This window comes from Orbicella faveolata, unplaced genomic scaffold, assembly GCF_042242905.1.
Source record: "Orbicella faveolata isolate gen_17 unplaced genomic scaffold, um_ofav_v1 contig_47, whole genome shotgun sequence".
Classification (NCBI taxonomy): Eukaryota; Metazoa; Cnidaria; class Anthozoa; order Scleractinia; family Merulinidae; genus Orbicella; species Orbicella faveolata.
Genome location: NW_028301577.1, coordinates 2,653,305 through 2,664,544, shown reverse-complemented (window position 1 = coordinate 2,664,544; position 11,240 = coordinate 2,653,305). Strand labels below are relative to the sequence as shown.

At 41.2% G+C, this 11,240-nt stretch overlaps 1 protein-coding gene across 4 annotated transcripts; it reads left to right on the top strand.

The window, feature by feature from the left end:
- The first annotated feature begins 66 nt into the window (after positions 1-66).
- Positions 67-10,060, top strand: LOC110059994 (uncharacterized). Of its 4 annotated transcripts, none has more exons than XM_089279750.1 (12): positions 67-644; positions 1,453-1,548; positions 2,249-2,464; positions 3,067-3,339; positions 4,031-4,084; positions 4,747-5,022; positions 5,117-5,235; positions 5,592-5,749; positions 6,294-6,427; positions 7,003-7,062; positions 8,227-8,322; positions 9,070-10,060. In XM_089279750.1, the coding sequence occupies exons 1-12, from the start codon at positions 575-577 to the stop codon at positions 9,423-9,425; spliced, it is 1,908 nt and encodes a 635-aa protein (XP_089135876.1). In that variant the 5' UTR covers positions 67-574; the 3' UTR covers positions 9,426-10,060. The 4 variants fall into 4 exon arrangements, with proteins under 4 accessions (XP_089135876.1, XP_089135877.1, XP_089135878.1 ...); XM_020766713.2 differs by having other exon boundaries at positions 68-644; positions 2,252-2,464; XM_089279751.1 differs by lacking the exon at positions 4,031-4,084.
- The last annotated feature ends 1,180 nt before the right edge of the window (positions 10,061-11,240 follow it).

The window sequence follows — 11,240 nt, the reverse complement described above, 5'->3', positions numbered from 1 at the left end:
TCGATTTTTGTATCTAATCAGTTATTCGAAAAGACAGTGTTTATCTAGAATATCGCACTTGGATAGGTGGACCTGCTACAGGCTCTCCTGACCCTCGGGCGTGTCTTGATTGCTATTACGTGCTCCATGACCTGGAAAACCTGCGTTCAGTAACTGCCTTTCACCAGATGAGGACACATTCAAAACAAACCGCGGTGATCAAACGTTCGACGCAGTCGATGATCGAAGGTTCCAATAGCGGTGTCATCACCGTCGAGTGTTCCACTTGAAGCAATCAACCTTCCACTTACGATCTTATTAATAGAACAGTTCGCAACACGTGTACCTGTCCTTGAGAAACGCCCTGTCAGGGGAGGAACAAAACAAAAACGAACGAGTCCTCCATTGGTGGCGCTCTGACAAGCCGGTCAAGTAATCTCAAGATGCAGTCAAATTTCGAGGCTGGTGGGCTGACCCTGATACGCCCTTTCCTTCTGATGTAATATTTGCAAATCTCAAGTGGTCAAATTTTCGGCTTTTTTCATAAGAGGTCGATTTTGTTCGACGCACTTACTCCAAGGGCGGGTTCTGAACCATGAAGATGGCAAGACATGTGCTTGGTTGTTTTATTCTGAGCTTGGTGTTTATTGTCCTGGTGCTTGCAGGTAAATCCTCGATTGTGGTTTAATTCTTATTTCGTATCACACTTTTATTTGTCATGTTAAACAGTCCGTTCGTAACGGACTTGAAAGCCATAAGAAATGGGTGGCTTCTCATTAACGCTGCTCACTTACCAGAACAAATATCATTGTCCATGCTTAGCCATTTCTTGTTCTAACGCCATATTTTAAAACATTCCCCAATTTCTGACAGCTGATTTAAGTTATAATTTTCATGTTGTGCTTTCTGTCCATTAATTACATAATTTTCATTGTGAGGAAACACTGCAATACTCGATCAGACAGTTGTTTTGGCTTTTCTCTTACATGGTCGACTTTGTCGCTGTCACCTGTAAAATTGCCGGAAAACCTGTTTTGTTTCGGTTTCAATTCTATTTCAAGGCGACAATTGTTCTAAACGTTCACGTTCACAATTTCAGTTTCATTTTTTTTTCCTGGGATGCCACTGTAAAGAACATCTTTATAGTATTTTTTTGGATTGTCGTTGGTACTCTCAATTTAATAAATGTTATTTGTATCTTAATTATACCGGCCAAAAATGGCAGATCTCATTGCCTCTGGAACGCCTCCCTTTCTATGGCTTCATTTAACCATGAACTAATATTTTATCCAGTTACACTCATTGAACGCTTTATAACTGAAAATTACAAACCAGTTATGAATATTAAAAGCCGCAATTTCCTTGAAAGAACAGGCTTCAGAGATTCCTGCAGTAATTAGATGTGTAATGCCAGTAGGTCGAATTTTGGATAAAAGGGTGTTAGAAGATTATTTTTATTTTGTCTGACCACAGAACAAGATGATGAAACTCCAGAAAGCTCTGCAGCTGACGTTTCAAATGGACGGTCCACGGAAACCTCACCGGGGCCGTGGTTTGACCGCATCTTAGGTGCGTTTGTCTGTTTGTTTGTTTGTTTTGTTTTGTTACCAAATACTGCTAATTATAACGCGAAATGTCAGACTCTATGTTATGTCCTTGGGAAAGACACTTTTTTCCCCATTGCCTTCCTCTACCGAGGAGTAAGAATGGGTTTTGGCAAATTGTTCGGGCAACGTGTAACCTGCTATAGACTAGCATCCCATCCAGGGGGGAGTAAAAAAAACTCCTAGCCGCTTCATGCTATAGAAATCAACCAGCCTTGTTAATTTTCTATCATTGCCTCCCTCCCGCTTACCCCCTCTCCCCGAGAACTATCCTGATCTAATCTATTTGTATCGTAAATCGCCACGTTTGAGTTTTTAACAACATGGTTACTTTAACATTTTATAATTTTGTCGGAATAACTGAACAATAAACAATAAATAAGCTTAAGTGGTTTGTTGCCCCATTTCAGACAATACGATGGTACTCTTGAGAATTCTCGTGTATATGAATGAATAAATTTTAGATGGATAAAAAACAATTCTCTAGAAAATATCACGTGGTCTGTGATGGGAAAACAAACCGTCCAAGCCAAAAAGAACTATTCTTAGGAGCATAATTCAAATTCGTTCAGCTTTAACGTGGTTATAGAAATTATGTTTCTTTTTCGAAAAAAATAGTAAATATTATAAGATGCGTTACTTACTCGATACGTGCTTTTTCCTAGTAGGTCTTATACATTCCAAAAACCTCAGAGGTGCGTACCAGAAGTATCTGGATAACATGAAGCAACAAGACTCCGCTGATGTAGCAACTGGTGAACTAGCGAGGCGCGACTTCGCCCCAGGCTCCGTTAGCAAGGTGTTCGTGAGAGACTCACCGCGTAAACGCCATCATCGTCATCATCATCACCACCATCAACGTCACCATGATCAAAAGCCAAGTAAGGGAATCCATGACTTTTCATAGTTTTTTTTTTTTCCTGGACAACTGACAGTTTATGCAAAGACTGAACATAGGTTGGCTTGAAAGATGCTAGAACATCGTCTCGTTATGGTCGTTCCCTAAAACTTGCAAAATTCGGCGTCTCTGCGAGGACAGAGCGCGGGCAATCGGTCAAGTCATGTCCTGGTAATTCTGCACACTCTCGCTTCATCGATCGTTTGACTACGCGTAACTGCAAGTCGGTCATTTCCGAATCTCTGACGGAAATTAGGAGAAATACTCTAGGCAAGAGATGAGCTTGATTTGACTTTCTGGAAAATGTTTCTGTTGGAAAGAAAATCTGTGGTGTAAAGCTAACATAACGATGATAATATCGAGAACGATAGCGCATAGCGCAAATTTCAATCTTCGGCGCGAAGAAAGAAGATATTGGGGTACATTCAGATTATTTGGTAGTCTTGAATTTGCATAGAAATATAAGCTAGGGAAGGAAACTGAGCCTAGTACCCCAGAGAAAGTCCCTTGCCGCTCGCTCGATTTGGTGAGAAAAGTTGTGTAAGCTTACCAAAGTGACACCAACATACTTTTTTTTTATTCCAGAGGCAAAGAAATGGGTGAACTTGAAAGTTGTAAACCAAGTTGGAACACGAGTCAAGCTAAAAGCCGACAGGATTCTTCCCAGTGCTGTACTAAGCAGCGGAGAAATCTTCGTCTACCATCAGCTCTTGAACGAAACTGACAGAAAGGCTAAGATCACTCTGAAAGCAGTGGACGAGTACACAGACAAGCCGCTGATCCTTAACGGAGAGAGTACGTTGATTGTCACGCCTACCACCTATGACGACACACAAGAGGCCTACGTGTCACGAGAAGGTGAGTCGTGAGTTGTACTCAGTCTCCTCCTTAAATCTTTCGTGCGTGGAAAACTGGAACCAGCATTAGTATTGAAATTGTCTCTTGATTTTTTTCTGAAAGAGATTCAATAGAATGTAGAACCTCTCCATTTACAGAGCCTTTACAAGTTCTAGAATGTGTAGCAAAGTCTTGCTCCTTTAGATTTGGATAAAATCCTCACAGAATGCAACTTGGTTGCTCTCTCCCAGTTTTTCGGTACATGTCGACTGTAAACGTAAGTTACCTTATTTGGTCTTTTACTTTAATGCCTACTAGATGAAAATCCTGAGTTGAGCTTCAAGTTAAGAAGAATGGAGAGGGAAAATTTGCCGCACGAAAACTGGAGTTCTTACGCAGTTTCTGAGCGATAATTTTTGTTTCCGCGCTTTTTTTCAGTTTCTCCTCTACATTCTTGGTGAACAAGGAGAAAAGAGACACTGCTCGAAGATTATTCAATAAAGAGCCATTATACTATTGTTACTAATCTTGAGATCGTATCAGTGTTTTTTTTTTTTTCCTTCCTTTCAGTTTTTCTCTATCGGTCCATTCATGGCCTGAAACGAGATTCAGACTCACTATTTTATACTGCAGATCCATGTTCTATAGGTTAAACGTTTGATAGAGAGTTTCTCTGCTGATTCCGCTGTACATGTATTCTCGTTAACTGTAGACTCAAGAAGTGGTATCCTGCATGCGAGACACGGACACATTGTCAAGAGTCTAGGCAAGTGCTTCATGTTTTTATCACTAAAATGTCTACCTAAACGACACACGGAAAGAAAACTTGTACTGAACTGACGGATAAGAGTCAACACAATAAACTGAACGCTTGTCTAACTGTACACAATGTATGCCCTTTTTAACTCAGCACCAGTACATGATGTTTTTTTTTACAACACTCCGATAAATATTTTGGGTGGTTATAGTGAGTAAAGGGGAAAGGAAAGGTTTAGCTTTTGTTCATTTACTTATTTGCTCTTCCCACAACATCTACATTCCTGGAAGTTTTATCGCTTATATGTTTTTGTTGGTTATGTTATAAAGTTTACAAACAAACAAACAACAGAAATTATTTCACATTGAACATTACATTTTCCTATTTGCAAGCACCCTTATAAAATTGGTCACTGAACACGGGTTATCGAGGGAGTGCTGAAGTTCGGGTACATAGTGACACAGAAATTTCTTTACCGAGCGCGTTTTGAGTGCAAAAGACTACTGGGGACTATTCTTGCAGACCATAAAACTCCCTACGAACAGCAAAGCGAAAATGTAAATTATCGAAGTCTATCATAACTAGACCGTGTAATGTTCCTTGAGCTTTCTCGGTTTTTTTTTTTTTTTTTTTTTTTTTTTTTTTCATGTGTGATGTTCATTCCTTATTAGGACCCGGTAACAGATGGTTCTACGTGAAGCTTATAAACCACGCAGGAGGACATGTCAGGGTCAGTCCGGACCAGATCCTCCCGGCCACCACGCTCGACGTTGATGAATCTCAAGTAGAGTACGCACGTCTTGAGCCTGGGGACGAGTACAAGAGGATCGTCCTCAGGGCGGTAGATGTGAAGAATGACGAGCCACTTAAGTTAAATGGCGAGTTTACGCTGGCTCTAAGGCCTGATGACGCAGGCGATGTTGCAAGAGTGAAGATCACTCGAGGAGGTAAATGGAAGGGTAGGGTGGGTGGGTGGGGGCGATATATAGAGAGATTTCCTTTGATAGTTAATTGTGAGTTCTCCTAACCTTTTTTTTTTAGATACAATTTATGCTAAATGCGACAACTTTGTCCCTATGGAGGGAGAAGATGGCAAGTTTGAGTATCAGATATCAACCGATGATACAAAGAGTTGGTTTGACTCTGTTAGGGCCTGCAAGGTAAATCACAGTCCAGTTCCGGACCTTGCTCTTCTCATCTAAGGTAGAAATACAAATCGCTGTTATGGTTAGGGACTAGCACGTTGAAGCACTAAGTACAATTGGTAAACAAACGAGCCATTAAATGATTTTTTTTATATAAACTGAAATTATCGGTTGAAGGACTAGTACACATGTTGAGATTTTTCGGTTATTCTCTGCGCGAAACCGTACTGATTGCTTCGATTCTCATCGTGGAGTATTCCTAGAGGCAACCAGAGTTTCCCAGTTACTAATGCTAGAAGTCAGTCCTTTTCTCCGTGACTGAAAACTGCGCAAGAACCGTCATTAAGTTTTTTATTATTTATTTCTTTAAGCTCTGCGATGCGGAGCTACTGAGTGTTCACACGCATGAAGAAAACGACTTCATCACGAAACAGCTGCGCAAGTCATCTGATGTCAACAAGCTGTGGATTGGTATGTCATACAAGGAGAAAGTCAGAATGTGGTCCTGGATTGATGGCTCGCGATACAGGTAAATACGGCATTTATTTCAGTATCAGGTGCCATAAAACTCACGTGAGCAGGCTACTGCTCATTTTAAAGTCCCATTCCTCCAGGAATAGAAACGTAGGCTTCATAACTACCCAAAGGCGCTGAAAATGACATTTTAGTCAAATCTTTTAACCTGCGACTCAAACTTGCTCAAGTTTGTCCCATTCATACAGAAAGCCCTCAAGTAGTGTCCGACAGTGGCCATGGCGATTAAAAGGAAAACTTACTCAAAACATGAAGCACAGTTTAATTTTTAAAAGAACTTCTGATCTTTGAGTGCAAAGTTGCGCATGATGGTATACATGACGCGGAAGGTGATTGCACTGATCTGCTAAACTGAACTTTACTAATCCTTAAAACTGAGTTTCTCTAGTTATAGGAAAGTTCCTAACTCGGTCATGAAACATCTGCTACTGATATCTCTCCAAACCGAAAAAGAAACATCTTTCGATTTGTGCGCATGTTTTTCTTCACCTTGCCGCTGTGTAAACTGGCAAAACGCATGCTCCGTTTGTGTTTGCTAGATACCAGAATTGGAAGGAAGGCCAACACTACGACGGAAAAGACGAACAGTGCGGTATAATGTACCAGCGGTATGACTGGGGAAGATGGGATGACGACAACTGTTATAAGCCTCTGGGATACATCTGCAAAAGACGTGAGTACTGCCTGTCTGTCTTTCTACCAACCAGCCAGTCATTACCTGACTTGACCGAATCAATCATCGAGTCAGTCAGTCATTCAGGAAATGACTTCGTCATTTAGTCAGTCATGCACTTAGTCATTCATTTACTCAGTGTCGTCACTCACTCACTCACTCACTCACCCACCCACCCACTCACTCACTCACTCACTCACTCACTCCGTCAGGCCGTCAGTCTGTCAGTCCGTCCGTCATTTTGTCAGTCAGTCAGTTAATCACTCAGTCATTCAGTCAGTCAGTCAGTCAGTCAGTCAGTCAGTCAGTCAGGTAGTCACTCACTCCGCCTGGCGGGCAGGCAGGCAGGCAGGCAGGTAGTCAATTAGTCAGTAAATGAATCAACCAATCAATCAACCAACCATCCAGTCAATCAGTCAGTCAATCAATCAATCAATCAATCAATCAATCAATCAATCAATCAAGCACAATCAGTCAGTCAGTCAGCAATCATTTACTAAACGTTATTCAAAACTATTTGAACGTTATTCGAGCAACCAAGCAAACATTAAATTGTCTTTGTTCCATTTGAACAGATCGAACAAGGAGTGCAGATCAATCAAAGGGCAAAAACGATTCTTCGAAAGACAAGAGTGGTAAGGCGCAATAACAGGGAAAGAAAAATGCAGATAGACCGGCCACACTTTATGATCACTCAGTCCTCGACTAAATCTTCAAACGAAGCTCTTGTTATCAGCGTTGTAGTTTTTGCATCCTCGTTTTCAATTTACCTTCGTCGATAATGAACCTAAACCAAAACAGACAAAAAGCAACATGTAACGCGCATTCTGCATGACTCTTTGTTTCCGGATGACAAAGTTGTAATAGTTATTTTTTCCTTAGAAATAATTCCTCGGTGTTTTAGCACGGAAGGTTTTAACTGTAACACTCTCGAATGGTACTAATTTTCTTACTAGGAAGTTATTTGTGCGGCTATTACAGAGAATTATTTAATTATTATGTACTCTATACGGTGAGAGAAATAAACAAAGCTAGTTGTGTTCTAATGATGTGTTGACTTTACTGTGCAAAGATACTATTATTATACTAACACAAAAAGACTAGGGTGCGGATAAAATTTACCCCTTTCACTGCAGCCATGTGGTTCATAATAAATAATGATCGTAATAATATCATAACTATTTGGAAAAGGCTACTTCTGGCTTCTAAAGTGTCCATTTAGGGCTTTACAGTGTTTAACTTTACTGATAGTTAACTATTATCTACGATAATAACTGACATAAATAAATGATAATTTGAGTGAAAAGGTAAATAAAATTATCTCGTTAACAACCTTCGTCTTAAAGGAAATCTCTTAACTTATCTGTAGAGAGTCGCCCAGGAAGAAGAAGAAGACATATTATTTCAAGCTCGCTCCTGTTTAGAGGAAATTCGTATATCTAAACTCTCTAAAATAATACTCAACACGTGTTAAGTATTAATTTTGTGATGCACCCAATTGACCTCGAAGCTACTGAGGTAGAGAAACCTTAGAATGGTTAATTAAACCGAATAATGAACATCGAACTTGACAAAATTACGGCTAAATTTTTCAACATGGTCCTTCTTAATTTACGCTATTGTCTATGGTTTAAGCTTACTAGATTATTCAAACACGACATCAAATTTGGCGAAGGAAAGAGAACAAATCTTGTCCACCTTTTGATCCAAAACATTGAATTAATTTGGGGGTTGTCTTAAAGAGAGCTTTACGGCGCAGTTGTAAGTTGTGTTACTGTACCTGTGCTGTCCTGTTGCAGAGTGTCCAAACGTTTTACCAGAGTGCCCCTCCCTGTGTAGGATTGTTAAGGTTCCCGGATCTTGTCCTCAGTGCGACTGTGGGCCACTTGTCAAAGGTTTGTTTCTCATAGAAACCCCAGCTGACGTCACAACTTTCGGAGTATTCTAGTTTTTTTCCAGTTGAACAACAAGAGCCAGGATTCTACAGCAGCGCCTGCGAGGATTTGTTTAACCATTTGTGTCTTTATGTGTTTTACATCAAGACGTTGTAAAGCCCGTTGTATTTTGCTTATTGTCTGTTATCGCTGGAACTCTCACATGAAGGAATGACTTCTCAAAATGCAACTTTTTTTTTATCTCGATTGCTGACATATATTTCAGTTAGTACCTAGAGAAGGGTCTAATTCCGTGTGCTGGCATTCATATTGCTGCATACATAAACAGTCGGATGTGGGAAAATTTAGAATAAGCGCTCCAGTGGCTTTCAACTCAGTCAGCAATTGAAACGTCAGTATGACGTCACAAGAGTTTAGAATGTTGCTAAGCAACGTCTATGACGAAAACCGCGGGATCGATTTATTATCGGACAGAGGGTTTCGTCAGTTTTATGACTGATCACCCAGTGACTGATGTATCTGTTTTCCTTTGATATGAAGCTGCAGGATGGTTTGGTAGAAATAAACGTTCGATGTCGATTAATTGTCTCTCGAAGATCCACTTCGTATCTTTCGCTCTCCATCAAGAGACTGCTCTAGGTCTTATGGTCGGAGAAGTCAGATGCATCGTGAGCCTCCCCCACCCCCCAGTATAACTCTTATAAAGCTAGTTCGTTGACTGAGCGTTTTGGCATTTTCTCCCAACAGGTTATGACACCATGAGCGCAGCAGAACAAGCCAAAGTGCGGCGAGTGTTCTCCGAAGCCAACCACCAAGTGCTGGAGGCCAGGCGGGCGCAGATCGAGGAAGCACACGCCATACGCCGGTCCAGGATCATGCAGGAGGCAGGCCGCTTACTGGCAGAGTCACGTAATCTTCAGCGGGTCGCCATGCTAGAAGGAATACCTCTGAATCTTCCGCTTCAGCCAGCTCACCGAAGGCAGATGACAATGAAGCCTGACAAAGGCGAGACCGATATAAACAAAACCAAGAACTTGGCTCATGAGATAGCAAGCTTGATAAACGATATCGAGAAGACAGAGAAAGAGGAAAAGAGTAGCTAATTTAGTGTAACGTCAAACACTTGATCAAGTTTTGAGTAGAGCAATTGGATCACATCTTCAGAAGAACTTGTTCAACCGCTTTGTTCACTGAGTGGGGATATAACGCTCGATTCGAGGCGTATCTGTATATAAACCCCCAAATTCCTGAGCGATGATTTAGGAAATACAAATACTGTAGTACATTCTCGGTTGTCACGGGTAGAAAGGGAATAACATCCAACGTACCCCACAGTTACAACCCTCTTTCCTACTCAATCCCTCTCCCCTTTCCTCGTCCCTCTTCTTAGACAAGTTCTCCTTACCCATCTCTATCGACTAAATTTGCCTTTCGATACGAAAAATCCCTAATCTGCCTAGCAAGTGCAAAAACTGGAGAGCGAAAGGGGATTCGAACATAAACCTCAGAAGAAAAGAGCATCCCCTTCCGCCTTCTTTCGTCCGTTTCAATCTAAGATTCGGTGGGGAATTTCCTTGAGATTAGGTTTCCACTGAAAAGAAAATTAGCAGCCATTTAAAAAGAACGGCAATTAGCGTAATGGAGGGAAACAAATGTCCGTAAAGAAAAGAGACATGATATTTTGGAGTGAGAAAAAAGTAAAATTTATAAGAAGTGAATAAACGTTGCAAATCTTTTACGTTCCTCTCACTAGACTTGTTTGACTTACAAGAACAGCTGTGAAAGTCGGGCTCGGAGCGAGAAAATTTCTGCGGTGCTAAACACCCGGGCTGTAAAAGCGCGAGAAAGAGGAGCGCGTGTTAGTCCTTCGAGCCGGAACTACCAAAAACCGCGAAGGACTTTGAGAGAGTCCTTGGCTTGGTGTCAATTCTCCACTGAATGATTGCCTAGCACTTTTTAGCGTTTTAGTTAATGTTACTTTTGAGAGTACGGTTTTTCTGGTTGTTTTGTTTTGTTTTGTTTTTTTATGTGAAAAATAGTTGTCCTAGCTGACCGAGCAAAGAGTTGGTGCTCTAGGTTTTTGAATTTCAAGAGAATGGGGAGAGTTGTTTCTGAACGTCCGGCGATCTGGCGCCGGATATAAGCAAACCTTAGTTCTGGAATCTGCTCGTAGTAAAGGAACTGCATGCTCCACAAGTCCCGACGTGTCCCTGGTAGGCGAGGTCGAAATTCTTTAAGTGTCTATATGTAAAAAAAAAGTGGTGTCGCCACTACGGTAATCCTAACTTTTAAAGTGACTGTCCCCTAAGAACGTTTCAGCAAACTAACCTACCCCAGAAATGGCTCCTGGCCGTAAAAAAGTAACTGGGCCTGTCCGAGAGTCGCCCTAAGCGAGAATCATGCCACTTGACCAACAGGCCAGACCTTCCAAAAATCTCTTTTGGCAAAGGCCTTAATCTCAGCGGTGTCACTCCAGCTGATTAGCCGGTTGTTAAACACCCGTTTTGCTTCGTCTTATTTGCAATACAATTGCCGTCCAAGACGGCTGATTCTTGTTTCCCACGTCAGGAAAGCAATATACGGTTATAGGAACAACTTATTGCACATGTTTCAGCAACGCAACAAAATTTGATAAACCCAGAAACGATCAGTCGTGCTACAGTGATTAAGAGAAAATGTCCCTTAGAGTGAATGGCGCTCGCTTTAAGGAAGTCTCCGTGGCGCAATCGGTTAGCGCGTTCGGCTGTTAACTGAAAGGTTGGAGGTTCAAACCCACCCGGGGACGACACGTTTTACTTTGTTTACTGAAAAATGAATGTAACTTTTCCTAGAATTTATCTTCAAAAAAAAATCATGATTTGTTCATGCGCTGTTTAAAGTGAAATGCACCTCAAAGTATTGCGTTTACAAAACTTTTT